The 21,050-nt window shown below is 40.3% G+C and overlaps 1 protein-coding gene across 1 annotated transcript in view; it reads left to right on the top strand.

Moving 5' to 3' along the window:
* rnf152 (ring finger protein 152) overlaps positions 1-20,580 on the top strand; it is a 45,229-nt gene extending 24,649 nt beyond the window's left edge. Inside the window, exon 2 of the mRNA XM_053342280.1 lies at positions 19,477-20,580. Coding sequence (XP_053198255.1) covers positions 19,643-20,287 — 645 coding nt within the window. The 5' untranslated portion in view covers positions 19,477-19,642 and the 3' untranslated portion in view covers positions 20,288-20,580. The remainder of the gene's footprint in view (positions 1-19,476) is intronic.
* The last annotated feature ends 470 nt before the right edge of the window (positions 20,581-21,050 follow it).

The following is a 21,050-nucleotide window of genomic DNA, read 5'->3' as shown; positions in this document are numbered from 1 at the left end:
ATGCTGTCAGTTTGTCTGTTGGCTTGTTGACTGAAACATGCCCCGAGTCTTACTCTGCTGCCTGGCTGACGACACACGATGCCAAGCGGCTGATTTATTGACCTCTGTAGCACTCCGTTGCTCCTGCTGTGAAACTCCTCTCCCATCTGCTTCCATTAGACGTTTATAAGAGGTTTTTTGTTTGCATAGGGGAGTTGGTGCATTTCATTCGACATTGACCCTGTAAAACTGGATTTTTTTCCCCCCCTGTTGCTGGAGGCTGTTTAGCTCCCGCTTGCTGAGTTTGCATTGTGCTCTTCATTGACTGTTCCCTGGGTCCTCGCTGCCTCCCATTGACTGTGTCTTTGGATGCATTTGTCTGGTTCTTTACAACCATCTCATCGGATGTCATTGGCATTGATTAACTCCGCAGGCCTCATCAGAGCTTGTTATCCTGTCAATTTTCTCACCAACTGCTCAAGTCATTAACATTTAGGGTTACTGTGCAGAATGCTTCACCAGGTGTTACTGTATCTCATTTCACTCATCGGAGTCCGTCCACACCTGTGCTGCTGTCAGAGAACAGAGTGTGATGTGTAAATGTGATGGAAGGATGGAGCAAAACCAAAACACTGTCAAGTCGGTGTTGTTTCTCACAAAGCTGGAAGAGATTTTCTTATTTAAATGCATGAGTCAAGTAAAAATGCACCGTCTTACAAATAATTTCAAACCAATGCTTCTTTATTTCAAACTGTCTCTTTTGATGGTTCAGGGCAAACCCTAAGCATCTATTGCAGATGGAAGATCAATGCACTATCTGATGTTGCCTGCAGGCGTCTCAGAGAGGACTTTTTGAAGCCGGGAGTGCAAGTTTACACCCAACACCATTTTGTCAGCTGCTTCAGGCAAAAACTCAAAATTCGGCCTGTGTGAAGCTGAAGTAGGATGAGTAAGTGGCAACCACAACGGCTGAAGGTGATAGACTGAGACAGCTGTCAATCAAGTGAACACGTCAACAAACATACCCTTCTTTCAGGCTTAATATGTGCTTAATTTTCAAAATCATCAAGACACTCATTAGGAGAGGATAAATTTGGGACTGTCACTTACTGTATAAATACATGATTGACCTTGTATTTCAAAGAGAAGTTGTGGGTCTTTCTTGCATAGTGTCACAAATAGATCGTCAGCACCCTGATTGTGACGATACTGTTCATGTTACAAGATATTCTAAATGGATGGAAAGTATCAAAAGACACACAAATGCTTTTCACAATTAATCCAATGTTATATTCTCAGTTAATACATTATTAGTTTGGTCTACAAAATACCAAAATAATGTGAAAAAGCCACACACACAATCTACCAGAACCCAGTGTGATGGAATATGTAGCATGTTAGCTTTGTAGCATAGCAGAAGTACAAACATTATAATATTAATATTGTTGCTGTTGGCCGCGTACCTTGTATGTCCAGAACCATTACTATTCAGGGCATGAAAAAAATCCAATGAATCCAATCGAGTAACTAGATATAGTCACACACTCTTCTAAATGCTTTTCAGTGGCTAAATGGTGAAATGAAACCCACAGACAAGGTTAAAGGGTGACCAATAGTATTGATTTATGAAAAAATAAATAATGAGATATGCAAATAGTTAGCATGTAACATACAGCATGTTCTTATACATGCATACAGCTAACATGGTAAAATGTTATATCTTAGTGGGAAATGATTAAGTATGAAGTGTTGCATTGATCTAAAGGAGACCTGTAATATGTCATAAAATAGCCTATGATTATCACTGTCTTGTGTTACAGACCAATAATTCTTGCATTTATTATCAGAAACATGAATAACTGCTTCTTCCAGCTCTTCTACACTGGCACTAAAAACTCAGTCGTGGTGATTTCTCCTTGGTCTGTAATATGATTGCTCTGACAGCTACTGTAATGAATTTATCTGACACAATGGCTTTGTGTCACAGTGTGTAGGAGGAAGTGCTGCATTCAAAGGCAGGGAAATCTATTTGCATAATATGTTTTCAACATGTTTCCCAACCACTGCAGGCGGAAGGACAGGGTGTTCTCAGGTTTAGATATTTCTTTTAATGTTGGCTACATGTTGCTGACCACCACAATCAGGGCTCTCACTGTCAGCTGCAGGTCTGAGGGCTTCGTGGAAACCAATTGCTTTCTGTTTACCTCAGGCTTTCTATCAGCATTGTTCAGTGTGGTTCGTGAAGCAGAATCGGCTCAGAAAAAGCTGTATTGTTGAGGCTGAACCAATTTCATTAGAGGTACCTTGAAAGCATGTTCAGAAGGCTGTCGGGGATCTTTGCTTGAGCACAGGTAGCCTTTCACATGTTTGGCCTCAGGAGATGCTGCTGAAGGTCAGGCGTGACTGCTATGTATGTACAGTGTGTGTTTGTGTGTTTTATGTTTGACATTTGTCTTTTTTTCTCATACTCTCTGCTGCAGGGCTCTTGTATGAAACAATGTGTGTGTATGTGTGTGCAGAGAGTGAAGTTCAAAGAGAGATGATGCTACAGAGAGAAGTGTTGGAGATGGAGAAGGGAGGTAATCATGGGTTTGCTGGTGACGGTGTGTGTATGATGTGTGTGCAGGCTGAAGGGTGTCGTTCAGCTCATGTTGATACAGAGATGATCATTAGAGGCTCTCTGGTTCTCTTCTCACATTCTTTCTTTTTTCCACCCACCACCCTCACATTCCTGTTCACACTCCCTGGGTTGCAAAAGATACACATTTTAACATCTTACAATCAAATTTTTAGCCATGGTAGTGGTATGGTGGTGGTGTCGGTCTGTCCAACTCTTTGATTAGACTGAAATATCTTAATGGCTACAAATTGGTGTAAAATTTTGAAAATAAACACTTGTGACTTTTGGTGTTCCACTGATTCCCCCACAGCGCCACCAGTAAGTCAAGGTTATACTTATCTTGTGAAATAACTCAACATCTACTGAATGGATTGACACAAAATTTGGTACAGATATGCATAACTTGAATGATCTCCTGACCTTTCATTAGTTTTAGCAAATCAGGTGTGTTTGAGAAGCCAAAACATGGTAGTTTGGTATCAGTTAGTCACACATAATAAATAACCTGTCGTCGATTTTTATGCAGTCTTTTGATGATTTCAACTGAATATTTGTCAGTGTTGGACTGTTTCATGGGCGAAAAATCCAATAACTTTAAAGACGTGACCTTTTTATAGATTTTCAGAGTTAGAACTGGAATCATAAACCTGTAATCGATTAGTTGCAAAGTATAAATCGACAAGAAAGAAAGAAAAAAACATTTAATGAAAAAAATGTTCAAATTGTCTGATATCAGCTTCTTAACTGTCAATATTTTCTAGTTTCTTTAGTCTTTTATGTGTTTGGGCAAAAACATTTTTGGGCTTGTGGAAACAGTGACCAACATTTTTCACCATTTTCTGACATTTTATGGATTGAGAGACTAATCAGGGTTTTTCCTGCATAGAGGAATTTTGGGATCCTCCCCCTCCCCCAAAAGAAGTATTAACGAAGCCCATTCTGAGCCATAAAAAAATCCTGATAATGAAAATAAACTGAGTTGCAGCTGTAATGTGAAAACTGACTAATAAATTTAACATTTTTGAGTTTTGGACTGTTGGTTAGACAAAACAAAATCTCTATCTTTTGTCATCTGTTAAATATCAAATTATGAATTAATTAAATGAAACTATAATCAGCAGATGAACAGATAAAGAAAATAATGCTGCCCCAGTTTCAGGGGTTGTGCAGGGTTGCCGGATGAAAGCGCAGCCTCAGATGACCTTGGCATGCTTGCAGATCAGTGCTACAATTCCCTGACAACCTCAGGGTAATGAACAACACCTGACACTGTGACAGCCACACACATCTACCCACACACACACACACACACACACACATACACACATACACAAAGACAGACACCATCCAGCTTTAATCCTGACAAATTGCCACCACGGGTACTGTAGAGTCCCCTTTTCTAAAGCCCTTTTATCTGCTTTGCCTGCCCATTTGCTGGCATACAGAAGCTCCTAGATTCATTTTCCAATCTATACGCTCCCCAACAGGGCCCATTATCTTAAGTGAGTGTCGATAGGATGCTGAGAGGCGCCCTCCTTTACTCCCTTTCTTTTTCATGTACAAATGAGCAACGGGAAGCATTTCCGAGCAACTCTGTGTGTGTGTGTGTGTGTGTGCGTGTGTGTGTGTGTATATGTTCTGACTTGTAAATCTAGCTTGTGTAAGTACTGATGAATAACTGGCCTTGGTAATCTGCTGCAAATTTCCCAGTGTGTGTGTCAGAGCTGCAGGGCTTTGATGTCGGAGCTTCTGTTGTCATCCCTCATGTCGTTACCGGCATCACAGGGTCCCGCTCAGCTGTCAGATGCACCAACACCGCGCTCCCTTTAAAGACTGCGAGCTTTGCCAGCCAGGGATAAGGCATGTAAGAATATCAAAGCCTATTTATTTTGGCAACATCTGGGGACATTTTCTGGAGGATGATTGGAAGAGAAACTATTACAAGCTGTCCTTAAAGTATAAATTAGTAAGCCAAGGTTCCTCCAGAGTTCTTTTTCTTCATAAAAAAGCTAGATGAGCTGATTTACAGTCCCCAAACATTACTAAGGACTGACTTCTTATTTCAAAATTTTCAAAACCACCCCAGTGTTTTCACTTCATGTTCCTCTAGAGAAGGTACAGAGGCTTCAAGGCTGTGTTGGTGTGTTTGATGATGTGCGTAGAGGTTGAGAGCATATGGTGAGAATAATCATGTGTTCATACCTGCAGCTTCTCCAGCTTTAGCCTGCACCATCCTTGAAAAGTTCATATATTTGACTCTGGTTGTCCGATTGCACTGCTCGTGGGATAAGATCAAAACAAATGACTTGGTATGATGTTTAGTGTCGAAACAATACCTCTATTTAACATTATTATTATTATTAGTTGATTGAAAGTTATTGGGTTTTTTTTGCCTTCATCAAGTAAATATGTCATAAATATTCTGGTTCCAGCTTTTCAAATGTGAAGATTTGCTACCAGTATTAGCTTTTTTATCTTTGTAAACTGAATTTATGTTGCCGTTTGTTAGATAGAAGATGGAATTTGAAGATAGTACCTTGGCTGTGGGAATGTTCGAGGAGCATTTTTCATGATCAATGAATTAATTTTATTAAATAAACAACAACAGATGAAACAGTAATGAAAATAGTCTCTAATTACTTGCTGGATAATTAGAAGTAGTACAGTTCAAGATTTTGGACTTATAGACTCCATATTGTACCTATTCACAGTATAATTATAGGATTCACACTATTAATTGATTGACAATTATGTTAGGAGTGTATTAGACCAGTCAGAGATTCATAAAGTAGGTAATCTGATACATTTAGGGTGTTTTGTCTTATTTAGGGCTGTAACTTGGTCAATAAAATGTCAGAAAATTGTGAACATTTTTTAATTTTTTTAGTTTTTTTCTAAAGCCTAAGTGATTCAACCTTAAATGTCTTCTTTTGGTGCCACCAACAGTTCACAATCCAAAGTTATTTGGTTTATTGTCATATAGGACTAAATAAACAAACCAAATCACATTTTTTAATTGCCTGATCAAACTACAACTACTAATTTTCTATCTTTTAGTAGTCCTAACTGAACTGTTTACATTTATTTTGTTAAATAGGACTGATGCTGGGCAGGTGTGAGTACACTGGCTATGAGGTTACTAACATAGAAATCAAAATTAGCACGAGGCTGACAGCTAGCGCCTACAGTGTCAGTATTTCGTCTGACCTGATGGATTTGTCTCAGTCCATCAGAGGAAGACCTGACCAGTGACTTGGGATCGACGTGCCAATCAGTGTATTGACCCATTTGTGTTTTCTCTAGCCAGAGGTGTCCACGCTGACATCACTCTCTGTGTCTACAGCCTCAGTGCTGTCTGTCTCGCTAAAAAAGATGAACAGGGAGAAGGAGAGAGGGTGTGAAAATAGCCGATGGAAGACATAACGGCCATTTCTCAAACTCCAAACTGTAGTAGCAGGTGGCCTGGCATCCGGCAGCCTCACTTCTTGGCTCTTTCATCACCAAAGTTAGTTCTTTAAAGGAGGCATATGCACATTTTCAGGTCTATATTTATATTCTAGGGCTCTACTGAAATATCTCTGCATGATTTATAGTTCAACTCAATTAATCTTATGCAGAGTTCAGCCTTTGTCTGATGAGCCCACTCTGCTCTGATTGGCCAGCTGTGTGACAAACAGTAGTAGTACAATTTCCCTTCTTTTTGTTATTCTTTACTCTATATGTCAACTTCACTAATACATCTGTACTTGTTTGAGCTTGAATCCGATGTGAAATGTGCAAGTGGACAACATGAACAACACATGAAAAAAACCTCAGCACCAAAGGCTACAAAATAGACGGTAGTTGGCGCGTATGTGCAAACATCACAAGGAGGAATTAGCGATAACTTTGACCATGTCATAACAGTATAACATAGCAAAAAGCATGATGTGTTCCCTTTAAAGAAAATGGCTCCTGTATAATGTGATATAGGTATTTTACGTTCCTTCAGTGTTTTCACTCCACATACAGCCTTCATTTGTCCTTCTATAGAGACATTACAGCTGTAACATCATGGTATCTATACTGCTGTTAGCTTCTTGTTTTTAAGATTTCAATTTTCACTTTTAAGTAGAAGGATTAAATATTCTTAATTGGTTTATTATACGCAATGGATTTAGGATTATGATAAAGAAGTGTTTCAACTTGCTTGAATGGTGGAGTTATTGGGGGGAATAAAAGCAAGCTTTCTCAAAGGACAGCAAAACTGTGAGTTTCTGTAATTATCTTCAAGCACACAGAGAAAAGCAAAGAGGGTTTAGCCTGAAATTTATGCTGTCTACTTGCTGCTGAGAAGCACCAGTGATTGATAATTACTATCAAATCCGTTGAACAATGTATTAGAGGTAGAAAAAATATCATTTTTTTTCATTCTCTATGATCAACAATTCAATAATTCAAACTGGAACACAAAATCCATAATCACAATCCCAGAACCATTTATAATAACAATCTCTGAAGTTACACAGTGTGTAATGTGTGCATGATTTGTAGCAACTTTGCAACTCCCCTCTGCTTTTATCTTTTAAAGGACAAAAATCTAATGGAATGAATGGAAATCAAACTTTTAAGATGTATAAGGAATATTTTTAACCAAAGTCTAATCAAATTATGACGCAGCAAGAGATTCACATCTTTAATAGATGTTTTTGAAGCACTCAGTTTATATAAACTGGCCATATTAATCTTCTATTGTGTTAGTTCAGTGTGCTCAGATAAAGACTGCTTGCATCCTATTCATGCGGCTGATCTTGGATCGAAAAGTAAGCAGGTTAATTGTTTGCTCGCCGTGCTGGTTCCTGTGTCCCTTTAATGACTGCAGACGGACTGTTTACTCAGTATGGATTACTGAACACACAGCCTGTCATTGATAGAGGATTCGCAACATTTCTAAAATGCAGCTTTTGTTTGGCACAATAGTAATACACTTCATGTGGTATTCAGCTTCCTATTGCCTGGCAACAGCACACACTCCATCAGTCTACGGCTTTGGTGCAGCACTTCAGCCTCCTTGAGTCATTTCATCTTACTCAGAGCGATATTCTTGTGTTTAATTGGCATTTTAAACTTAATTGCATTAAATGGAAAGTAGCTGTTATGCATTAGGTTTAGTTAGTAGCTTTGACACGACCAGAGCTAATGGGAAGAGTGAAAGTATTTAAATATAATTCCTGCAAGAGAGGAACTTAATGCATGAAGGTTAAACTCACTTTTGAATTATCATGTGTCTGTTTTTAGTGAAGGATCTGGGATATTTCACAGAATATCATGCAACATTTGAGTGTGTTTTTATGAAAATAAAGTTAGCTTTTGCAGGTATCTTTGACTTTGTACTTCTTTAAGAAATTTATAGAACGAGGGAACAGGTCACTGCAGCGGTGTGGCTCATTGACATGTTAAAAACAACTACACAACAATGGAGGTCTACAGCACAGATATATCAGGCTTTGGATACACACACAATACTTGTTTGTAAATCAGTTCATTGTTGCTTTGACTCTGCATGTGATATGTTGACAATAGGAGAAATATGACAAATTGACAGCTGTATCCTTTAAGCACAAATCATGCTTGTAGGGTTAAATTGAGATTTAAGGTTGGATCAGAGAAACTTTTACTCTTTATCAGATGAATGTGAAAACAATCTGCACATATATCACAGCACTGCACAGAGAAGCTCACACATCAAACAGAAGGAACAGGGATAACAACATAGGGGACTTTAACTTCCCCAACTGCACATTCTTACATGTAAACAGTTGCTCAGTAATTAAGATTTTTATTAAATTAAGTTGTCAGGAAGCATTAAAAAACACCAAAAAAGACAGCTTATCAAAAAATGTTCCCTGCAGGATGCTTATCCATGGTTTCCTCAGGTTTGCCACTTATTGTCTTAGGCTGACAACTCCATTTGCCTCTTGAAAGCACAGATGTGTGTGTGTAGGAGAGATTGCTTTGTTATATAGGTTATATTGCCTTTCTCATTTGTTTGGGTTTGCTCATAATTAACGTGTCAAAGTTCCAGTGAAGACATTGAGGGTGTTAATTGTGACAAGGTGACATGAAACAGTTTGAGGGCAACCTAAAAACTGTAGCACGCTGTCAACTCGTCACTTCAACCACCTCTGGCCTTTTCCCTGAAAACCTCCGAACAAGGTTTTGACAAAACGGTAGTGATATGACAACTTTTGTCCCCCAGCAACATGCTAGATCTCCTGTCTGTGTTTCAAATTGACTGAGACTATTGAAAGTGTTAGCTTGCAGCGTTGCCATAAGTGCAATAGACGAGGGAGTCGAGGTGCAGGTTGAAGAGACGATGCTACATGTGATGACTGTCTAATCAGGATGTTCTCGAGTCAGACTTCTTTATATCTCTTCTTCCCTGAACGCTTACCTGCTGAGCTCCTTAAAAACCCAAGCTGGGTATTTTTTATGCTTGTGCAATGAAAATGCTACGAATGCGAGCATACACACATGCCCACCAGCGCCGATGCACACAAACACTCCTGCTGTGCTGCTCGATGATGTGTGAATGATCTCATACTCAGTCAGGGGAACCGGGGTCGTGGTGCATTTGCTGCCTGCTGTGTGGCTCAGTGTTGGATATGCTCAACGGCAAAAAGATGCACAATGTTATAACCCGTCTTCTCAGGGACCGCAGCATCAGGAGTGATTCTTATTTACCATTTTATATCAGACTTAAAAAGCTCAAATCCAGATGTGTCAGTAGATTTAACTGAGCAGACAAAGCTCCAGGAAACACATTTCACTGCACAAGCTATTTTCCATAAAGGTTTGTGATTTTCAGACTTTTTAGAGCCATCTTCTCTGGAGAAACACAGCCCCGAGGCCTGTCCTCAGTAGTACATTTTTATCACCCTGACTGTGGTGAACTCTGTTATTTAATAAGTGAATCAAAGTGTTTCATTCCACTGCAAGATATACTCAATTTGAAGAAATGAGACCTGCCCTCGTGAAATGATTTCTGGCATGGAAGGAAAAAAGCACATTATGGCCTATAGTTAAAAGTTACGACCACTTTCACTTATGAAATAATTTTGAGGGACATCTTTGTTTTTGAAATACTGGTTGACCTTTTCAGGAAGCAAATTTTATTTTCCAAATGTAATAAAATGTTGACAGAGCCATTGTCCCACTGTTAATAGTTTAAAAAATAATTCTCATTTACATAAGCAGCCTCATTGCAGATTAGCTTAATTAAAAGTGTCAGCGTGTTTGAAGTTTGGGCAGAGCTCCGGTGCTTTCCTTTATCTCAGACCTCCTGGATCTTTATTTGAATCTGTAGATGGAGATTAGGCCTCTGGCTGCTGAAATCACAGCATTCACCTCTTTCATCTGCTTTGAAAATTGCACAATTTCTCAGTGAAGAGATGCCTTTCATCAAAGAGCAGAGAGGGCTGGTGATTTGTTTTGCTGATGAGAGTTGTTGGACTCTGTGTGACCTCGGTGTGGTTTGATGGGAGAGTGTAGGAGCATCAGCAGCATGTGGCCAGCATGTCACTGTCACTCACATGTATGCAGGTATGTTAGAATACACATATTTTTCAAATTTAAACTTTAAACATGGATAATATATATTTGCTGTAAATTTAGAGATATTTTCTCAGTTACTACTTGTAACAGAGAAATATATTTACTTAATAGAACTATTTAATTTTTACATTGCCCCTTAGTCTGCATGTTAGGCAGACATTTGCTGAAAAGGTCAGGATTTTAAAGGTCAGGATTGTTTTCTGAAGTGTCAAATAAAAACAGAAAATGCATTCCTTCCTCTATTAATTCCAGTCCGTGGTTAATTTTTCATGACAGAAGAAGAAAAATAAAGATATGCACCAAAAACCCAATCATGGCTGACATTATTGTGATATCAGTTTTCACTGGGTTGGTTGGTTATTTAACATAATAGATGTGGCAAAAAAATGTCATCCATATATAAAAGTTTTTGTGATGTTTTGTGGCTGAAAAGAAAACCATGACGTTTTAGAAAATACACCTCTCTTTTTCTTAAGTGAGAAGGGTAATATCTTGGTAAATATGAAGCTACCAAGGTCAAAGCTCCAGCAACACTTGTAGTATACAGAACCACTTAAACCAATGCGTTAGAGACTTGAAACAAGGGGAATGCGCTAGCCTGGCTCGGTCTAAATGTAGCAAAATCTGCCTACCAGTGCCTCTAAAGTTCACTAATTAACATTTCATATCTTGTTCGTTTAATCTGCACAAAAACCTGTTAAAAAAAATGAGACCCAGTGGTTTAACTCACTCACGGTAATGAGAAGGCTCAAGGACATAACCAGAAGATATATCCTATGTTAACGGTGTGGAGAAAAATGGAACATTTTACAATATAATGCACTCCAGTATGCAACAACGTTCTGGAGCAGAAGGCAGTGTCCTTAAATGTCCAAACCCAAAATATTCAATTTACTATATTGTTACACCAAGAAAACTGCTAATTGTCACATCTAAGCACCTGGCACTATCAAATCTCTGGCTTTTTTTGGATTAAAATGATCAAGATAATTAGCTGATCATTGAAATAGGGCTTTTGATTCACTAATGAATTACTTCACTCATCATTGATAGAATTTGTCCTGGTGGACAATAACAAAGCTGCTTGTGAAGGAAGCAATTAATTCCTTCACAGCTGTAATCTGAAATATTCTGAATACTGGTGCAAATATGACAGATGAATTGGCATTTGATGTTGTCTTTACACAAGCATCTGTTCAAATACGTTGTTGATTTAAAACACAGTTTAAATTGGGCACACAAATAAACAAGTCTAAGAATCTAACACTGTGTTCAAGGCAAATGTTTGGTACTTGATAGCTTGCAATACTCCAGATTTGTCTGGTATCCACTGGTATTGAGGTGGAATACACAGCTTTACTGTAAACCCATTTAGTTTCATTTGTTAAGTGAGTTGCTTGTTCCCTATCTATCCGAGTGAAATGTTGTCACTGTAGTTGTAATGTGTGTCTACGTGTTTGAGGGTATGCCGACCAGAGAGGCCATTCAATCAGCACTGTACCTCCTTTTTCTTTTCCCAAACAGATTTATTTTTGTTAAATCTGGAAAGGGGCTTCTGTAGTCAAATATTGGCTTTGGGGAATGAAACCAGGTACCCTGAGAGCTGTGCAGGATGAACACCGCTGTCCCCTCGTACTCTGGCCGTCTCCTCTGGATGGGAATAGTCACAGCAGTGCAGTTAGAATGGCGGTCAGTCACGCTAGGGCAGATCTGTGGGGGCTGAACCCATCCAGCAACCCTGCCAGCTCTGATGCTCGCTGGCTCCTCAAGCTGGAAATTGCCATAATGTGTCCTGTAGTGGTCGGCTGCACAGGCCTCTATCAGAGGCTCCATCTGTGCTGACACACGCATGCACACACAATGCAACACGCATCAAACTTGATGTAGGTGCATAGACAAGGAAACACAAACAACACTAAAATAAGCACTCTGTTTTATCATGCAACACATACACATACTGTATAAGCTAAAACACACACTGATACATATACCAATGTACTAATGTCAAAAAGTAAGTGGACACAGGATCAATATAGCCAAATGTTATTGTTGAGCATTGATCTGCTGCTATAACAGGTTTTCCACCAGATTCTGAGTGCAGGAATTTGCTCCCATTCAAACACAAGACCATTAAGACTGGTGTCCCAGTTTATCCCCAAGGTGTTCGATATGGTTGAGGTCAGAGCTCTGTGCAGGCCAGTCAAGTTCTCCCACATCAAACTGGGAAAACTGTTTCTTGTGGATTTTTGCACTCTATTGTTTGCTGTAGCCTGCAATTATCAAATCATAATCAATTCCAGTAATTTGAACTAAGGAATCAAAAGTAACCGGAAGACCACATATGTAGTATGTGGACAGGGGATGTCTTTTGGCCTTATAAGTGGCAATAATACACAATCTCAGTAAAATGCATGAAATGAAAAAAAATTATATAACCTGGTAAATAGCAATGGGAAATCAATCAATCAACACCTAAAAACAAAGCACAATCATAGATGGATCACATCACGAAATGGCAAAATTCACCCGTGTTCCTTACTGAAATATGTGGTTCTCCAAACATTGTGCTATGATAACACTTCGTACTCTGTAGGGCTAATTGGTGAAAGACAGTTAGTCAGGTGGGAGCATACTAACATAATGCTGGCTTGCTAATTGTTATTTCAAAAGATATTTATCTGCACATTATGTTTCATGTAAAGCACTTTGAATTGTCCTGTTGTTAAAATATACCATACAAATAAACTTGCTTTGCACACCATGCTTGTTTCTGAAGCAGTCTAAACTCCATCAGAGGAGTCTTGGGCAGTAACGCAAATATCGTGATTACTTTTTGAAGTTGTTAAAAGGCACCTTTGACTTAAACATGACCGCAAATGAAATAATTGGCAACTATTCAAATAATTAACTAATTGTTATAGCTCTATTTCCCACAATGTCACCACAGTCAAAGTTTACCAAAGCTGAACTCAATACAAAAGTGCCTACAGACTGTAGAGCACTCTCAGACACACTGTACACTATACCCTTCACTTAAGGACACACTGTTCTCTGTCCTTCTCGCCTGTGCAATTAACATGAAACGTATATGAAAAATGGACTGCAGTTTAAGTTAATTGATGAGTTCTGGATTAACACACACATACTGTACAGGCTGACTGTGGAGTGTAAAAAGCATCCGCTGTTGCCCTTTAACCCTAAGCAGCTCCTGTGTGACTTCGTTAGCTGTTAAATGTACTGTAGAAAAGATGTGTTGACTTCCATCCAAAGTTTTTATGTGTGGGTGAGAAAATCGACACACCAGCTTTATGCGAACGCTTGCTCAGCATACTGCCCACAGTCATGACTTAGAGGAGAACGCATTTGATTTGACATGTTTGTTTATACTGCACCATTTATGCATGTTCCTGCTAAAATCCCACGGATGAAACGCAAGATTAACCAACTGCTCACTGATTAAATGTTCTTACCAAGTAAAACGTAGTTAAGCATGTGTACGTGACAAGTAATTAACATAACATCAACACATGCAAAACCTGCATCACAGCTCACAGCACAGCTCATTTATCCGTCATTTTATTTGAGTGGTCCATTCAAGCATAGTTGAATAAATTAGATGCCGTAGTGCCACAAATCACATGGACTCCAAATGAAGCTGTGTAGTTTTAATGTTCCTACCATATTTGTAAGTGATGAGTGTTTTCTCCTTTCACTTCCTCTGGTGTTTAATATCAAGATAGCTGAAAAAGGATGGTGCATTGGACGGCAATTGTGCAATGATACATTTTGATGGATCTAAATCTTTATAAAGCAAAAAGGTGAATATGAGCTTCAGTCCAGTCTAGATTATTCTTACTGATGACAGGGAGATTTTAGTCCTGTATGTTTTTCACATGATCACCAGTCTTTCAATTTCTGGTTAAATGAAACTTTTTAAGGTGGTATCAGCCGTATAAAAGCCATATATAAAAATCAGTATCAGTCAGACTCTATTGGACTTATTAGGTACTCCTTTAAATTTCAGGTAACTGCTGTGCACCTGCTCAGTGTGAACACATGTACCATAATGAATGAAAATGAACACGCATTATATGAAATGTTACATCACACTACTCTGACATTTCACTTCAGTTCAAAACACTCTCTGGGTGCAAAGATTAACAGGCCTCTCCTCCTCACAACCCACCTCTCCCAGCTGCTTCCAGGTAGTTTATTATATCAGCAGGCTCCATGTCGAGCTGGGTGGAGCTGTGTGTGTGTTTTCCCGTATGTGTGTTTGTGCATGTGTATACTTCTGGCTGTGGTGGATATTTTTAACTTCTGTCTGCTAGGACGAGTGCACTTTCTCTTTGGCTGATTGTGTGGGGAGGCCCTGAGGGAATGTGTGTGTGTGTGTGTTTCTGTTCAGTCCTGTGTGTGTGTGTGTGTATGTGTGTGTTGGTTACTCCCAGTGGACCACAGGCATGTTGGGGTGGTGGAGGCTGCTGCTTGGTCACTCTGCATCATTACTAAATCATATGTCCTTCCCTGCTCCCCTGATGACGCCACAAAAATGCTGTGGTAGAATTATTAAAGGGGACATATGCTTTTTGTGATATTTTGGTATTTGTATATTGTTATATGTCAGATTTTGTTTACGTTAAACATCTTCAAAATTCCAAAACATGAGGGGAACGTATGTAAAAAAAAAAAAAAAAAAAACTCCCAGAAAGCCTGAATGCTCCATTCTCTGTGAAACTTAATTAAGATTGTTCACATGTGCCCACAAATAGCTATCTGCTGGTAGTCTTTATTTCTAAGATTGTTCTGTTAGTTGTTTGTGTTGTCCACTTGCATATTTTGGATCAGATTTCTGCTTGAACTTATATGGATTTCTTTGAGAAGTTTATAATTTAATGAGAAAAACAAGTGAAATCTTTCTACTATTGTTTGTGTAACCAAGAGAGTCAAACAAAGCAGAATAGGCTTTTCTGGAGAGGGGACGTAAAGAGACAGGATCTAAAACAGCCTGTTCCAGACAGAGGTTGAACTGAGGGGCTGAATAAAGGGCCAGTGTAAGATAAATGAGGAGTTTTCTTTACAATAAATCATCCAAAGGTATTCCAGTAGAACCCCAGAAAAAAACATGGATCTGGAAATGATTTGTCCTTTTTAAAAAAAAAAAAAATCTAACCATACACTTTACCATGTAAGGTTGTTCTGATTTTTGTCTTAAAGTTGTGGATCTCAGCTCACTGTTGTTTATAGCTGTTCCTGGACCTTTTGGAGGGGAGGGAAGGGGTATTTTGTTGTGTTTCTATGTAGGTGTGATAGAAAATGGGTCACAAAATGAGCTTTCACTGGAAAGCCAGGTTGCCCTGGTTACAGCTCAGTTGAACCGATAAATCATATTGTAAAGTTGCAACTGTGGTTGCTCCTTAGAGCTTGCTGTTGTTTCTTGACCTCAGAGTACTCCTCAAGAGCAGATGTGTTATTTTTCTCCAATTTGAAGAAAAATGACACTAGATGTTTGTGTTTTCATTGTTACCCACATCCAAGTCACTACTGTGTCTGCAGAAAACTGACATGAAAAGCAGCAGTGGAGCAGAAACTGTAAATACAATCCTCAGATATGATGGCTGAGTGATCCAGACTGGGAAATAACAAGTTTATGTTACAAATCAACAAAATTGCTCAACATTCAACTGAATTTATGTGCCTTTAATTCTGCACAGTATCATTTTTGAACTTCTTTAAAATACCATGTACAAAGAAAATACTGTCCCTTATGATTTGATAAAATATCCAATATTGCTATTTGGATATTTTTTCATATCTATTATGCAGCTTTATCATAGTCTTCTAAAAAGTTTAGGGTAGACAGCCAGGCGTGGAAAGGAAAAGACTGACGGGGGAAAAAAAGAAAAGTATGAAGAATTGATGTAAAGTAGAAAAGGAGAAGCTTTTCAGTCAGGAGGAAGGCAATAGAGAGAGAGAGAGAGGCTGGGTGTATGGGAATATTGAGCCACAAAGCATTTATGTCAGATCAAAGCTAATCCTTATCTTTGGGAAAAGGATTCAGTAATACCCTGGGCTGTCTCACCCCCTCAAGGGCAGGTCTCTTTCTCTGTTTCCTACTCCCTCTGTTCGTCATCCTCTCCCCTCAATTCTCCATAAAACTACTAGGATTCATCTGCACTTTTCCTCGACTTTGGCTCGGTAACGGTGTGCAAGAAACTAGGTCAGCCTGGGAGTGTAGAGTGAAGAGAGAGAAGGGTCTGGCCTCCGGACCTAGCTGGGGAAGGAGTGTTTTTGCCCCGGGGGGCTGGTGGTACTGCTGGTGAGGGCAGAGGATGGAGAACTACATGAGGTTGAGCGGTGCAGAGGATGATGATGCTGACAACCACATATGGTTGACTTGACTCAAGAGTTTAGCAGGCTAATGAGGATTTACTCAACTTCTTACTCTGCTGAAGTATTTTACATGTGAGAATACCTAGTTTTCAAACATGATCTGTCTTATAAAATTATGTGTGTGTATTCATTCATAGATTAGATTTTTCATTCATTGTGTCAAAAAACAGGGTATGATGATCAGATTATACAGCTGAAGCCTTAAATTAGGGCATCTCTTCACCTTCAAAGCAGTCTGGTAGCCCAACACTATGATCTGTAGATTAAAAAAAAAGCTAATACAAAGCTCTTGAGACACACCAATGTTTTTTTCTGTCATGATACTGATTCCCATCCTCAACTCATGGTACCAATTGCGCTACACTTTACTGATGTAAAATCTTCACACGGGAACTCAATCATTTTTATGTCGGGTAACATGAGGACAGGGATTGGTGTAGAGCTAAAAACTGAGTTGGCAAACCCCCAGTAATTGAATCAATGTACTAACTGAAAGCAGAAACATAGACTTTAGATGAAGAAACAGTTTTTTAGTGTCTGGAAAAAAACCCAGTCTGCTTAATAAGGTCAGTATCTGAAGAAACGGATCAGTGCATTCCTAACAAATCCCTAAAAACTCAATCTAAAAGAATCAGTAATGGTTCTCAAAGACTGATACGGAGCTTAGCTGTCTGAGCAGAGCTTGGTGTACTGCTTCACTCTGAAAGGAATCGTATGAGTTCAGACATCAGGATCAAGATGTCTCCTGGACGCCTCCCCGAGGATGCACTCTGGTCAGGTCCAACCGTAAGGAAACCCTGGGGCAGACCCCGAACTTGCTGGAGGGATTAGATATCCCATCTGGTCTGGGAATGCCTCTGGTTCCCTCAGGATGAGCTGAGGACGTGTCTATGTACAAGGGCATCCTGAGGACATTGTTTAGTCTGCACCAATGACGACCTGGACCTGTATAAGCAGCATAAAATTGAAAGATAGATAGATCGATGAAATGTTTTCAGCATCATTTATGAAGCGGATATTATCTTGCATTCTGATTTGATAAAATGCTATCAAATCCTAAACGTCGTCTTTGTGCAGTGCCACCCAAGGTCGAATGTTATAATCCTCTCTCACCCAAATGAACCAAACTAAAAGAGTTCAGACTGAATAAACTGCTCCTAGCACGCTCGGTGTGAACACACTCTTATCTATCATTGCCACGTCTGTGTCCCCGCAGGGTGCTATGAGGAATTTAATTGCCTGAGATCTTGTTTTTGATAAAGGACTGAGATGTATGGTGTCGCAGGGCACTCAGTGGTCACCTTTTTCCATTTCTATCACCACTTTTCACTCCATCTCTCTTCCTCCATCTGTCTCACTCTTCACTCTGGCTGTCTATCCACAGTTGTGCCCGCAGGGACACTGACTCTGTTGAGATGGCAGCGCAGAGAAGGGGAAAGAAAAATGTGGCGGTCTTCCCTCCTCAGCAGTTTTCACACTTGATAATTTGGGCGAAAAAATAAAATATAAAGTCGGCAGGGCCCTGTTTAGTATTCATTGTTTCCTTGGTGCTATTTTGACAGGGTTTAATCATCTGTAAAAGCAAACTATCACAGCTTCCGCATGGATTAACACGGTAGAGGTGATTATGCAAGAGGAGTAGGAGGAGAAAGAAATTGTTTATGGAGTCTGTGGCCTGAAGGAGACAGTTAAAAGAATCAGCCATACTTAACACAGATACTGAGGCGAAGGGTCTCATGAACTCACCCCTACTGCATTCAGCTGGCAGCTGATATGTAAAATGTATGATGTACTTAATAATGGCTCCCTGTCATTCAGGATGCATTGTGGTAGTCTTACCACCATTTGGGGCCAGGCTATGTCAGAAATACAATGCTGGAAGGTTACTATGACAACACATATGATAAGAGAAGCGTGAGAAGCGGCTAAACTAAATCCCACCTCTTTTGATTGGGTCACATGTCAACATGTCAAGTGCTGATTCAAGACAAGTAATCAATATTGCATCTTGAAATGAATTGTCTGCTAATCTTTGAAGTATAACAACACAGAAGATTGTGTGTTGGATGGCTGAGATTCAAAAAAGAAAAGCCCTGTTTGCAAACTTCAAAAGTGAACAGACTTGAAAAGAAAACAAAAGCAGCTTCTTCCACCCTGCTATCCATTAACCTCTCTCTCTCTCTCTCTCTCTCTCTCTCTCTCTCTCTCTCTCTCTCTCTCTCTCTCTCTCTCTCTCTCTCGCTCTCTCTCTCCCTCTCTCTCTCTCTCTCTCTCTCTCTCTCTCTCCCTCCCCCTCTCTGTGTGGAGTGCTAATACATTCAAAGATGCTTCTAACTAATCTGTGTGAATATGAATAAGATGAGACAGGCCTGCTGTACACATGGAAAGATACACCATTGTTGCCTGAATCTGACAGGAATATAAAGGCATTAAAGCATTAAGATAACTGAAGGGATGAAAAATAAATGAATACTGCAACAATAATTATAAGTGCTAAGCTGTGCAGATACAGTTTATGGTGTATTGGAAGAAAGTGTGAAATTCTGAACCTGCATCTACTTTTTTGAAATTTAGTAGATGATCTAGATTTGCTGACATGAATTTAGCTTTCTGTGTCAGTTGCTGTGTGATAAATGTCTGACTGCTCGACAATAATTTTACTCGCCACTGTGACAGTGTTGTCCCACATATCATTTTGAAGGTCAGGTCAGGACTGATTCTGTGATGCGTCTGTAAAATAACACCATAAAGTAACATTAACCACCACAAAAAGCACAAGATTAGCTGCCCTTCCTTACATATCAATCAACCAGCTTACTTAATGCACTGGACAGTTTCATTCCTTTTGCCCTCATTGTCTCACCAATGCTGTCTCTTCTCTTCTGTTGCAGATGGACCATGTTGACATGCTGGCTGTGACGTCGCTGTGAGGTTTTGGAGCTAGCTGTGTTTTCCTTATGTCACTTGGAGTTGGTCAACCTTTCTACTAGATCTATTTGGTTTTTTTTACTTTAAACATTTCTGTTGTGAGCCAGTAGTAGGACCCACCTTTAAAACATGGAGACTCTTTCCCAAGATTCCATACTGGAGTGCCAGATCTGCTTTAACTACTACAGCCCCCGCCGGCGGCCTAAACTCCTGGATTGCCGTCACACATGCTGCTCAGTATGTTTGACCCAGATGCGGAGCAGCCAGAAGGAGATTCGCTGTCCCTGGTGCCGCGGCGTCACCAAGCTCCCGCCGGGCCTGTCCGTCTCCCAGCTCCCAGACGACCCAGACATCATCACTGTCATCGCCATCCCTCATGCCTCTGAGCACACGCCCGTCTTCATCCGCCTCCCCAGCAACGGCTGCTACATGCTGCCCCTTCCTGTCGCCAAGGAGCGGGCGCTTGGCCTGCCCGGAGAGCTGGGATGTCGCTTCCTGCCTGGTAGCCAGCAGAAGGGCGTGACTGTGGTGACCATGCCTGAGCAACAGCCTTTGGGCCTGGCTATGGGGCTGGAGGGGGTAGGGGTGGGGCTGGATGGAGGAGAGGGCGAGAGGAGAGTTACTGGGCCAGTGGTAGGTGGAGGTAAAGGCTCCACATGGTCCGGCGTATGCACGGTGATCCTGGTGGCATGCGTGCTGCTGTTCCTCTTGGGCATTGTGCTGCACAACATGTCTTGCATCTCCAAACGCTTCACTGTCATCTCCTGCGGTTGAGGGCGTGGGGAGGCTGCTCAGACTGCTGCGGACCCTTCCTGGATTCCCCCACTAGCCCTGTCTCTCCTCGGTATGGGACTCTGCTGAGGAGAGGGGACTAAACTCACATCAATGGGCATCCAAGGAAACTACAGAGCAATGTAGAGAGACACAGATGAAGAAGGCATGAAGGAGATCCACAAATAGTCTGCCATCTTCTTTTTTCTTTTTTTTCCTTTTTTTTGTTTGAGGAACGGAAATACACACACCAACCTTCCCTTTCCTCTGGTCCAACAACACTTTGCTGGCCTTGAAACTCTCACCTATCTCCAGTCCTTTTTAGTCCTCCATTTCCTCTGAAAGAACACTTTTGGGAATTACGGCAGATTTATTTTTTGGCCAGCTGATTTGTTTTTGGCTTGTGGCCAATCTGTCGCTCACTCTCACAGTCATTGGATCGGGTGTTTAGTCTGGTTAGTAGAAGTATACTGGTTATCATTGTGTTGTGTAGCTGAGTGTAGGTTCCAAGTGCAGAGTCTCCAGCTGGTGCCGCAGTACAGAGAGTCCGAACTTGGCTTCTCTCCGTTCTCTGATGCTGCAGGAATTAACTGTGCAGGATCCACGTCTGGCCCCGAATTAATCATGCGGGAACTCCAAACATCAACACAGCTTTCATTTTCTTTGCTTTTTTTTTCACACAACCTGTTCCTGTTCAGGACAAACTGTTGCTATGATGGTTCCATGTCGTTAGTAAAGAGGCTGTTGTCAAAAAAAAAAAAAAAAA

Source organism: Scomber japonicus, chromosome 21 (assembly GCF_027409825.1).
Source record: "Scomber japonicus isolate fScoJap1 chromosome 21, fScoJap1.pri, whole genome shotgun sequence".
Lineage (NCBI taxonomy): Eukaryota > Metazoa > Chordata > Actinopteri > Scombriformes > Scombridae > Scomber > Scomber japonicus.
This window is presented reverse-complemented; position numbering and strand designations above follow the sequence as displayed.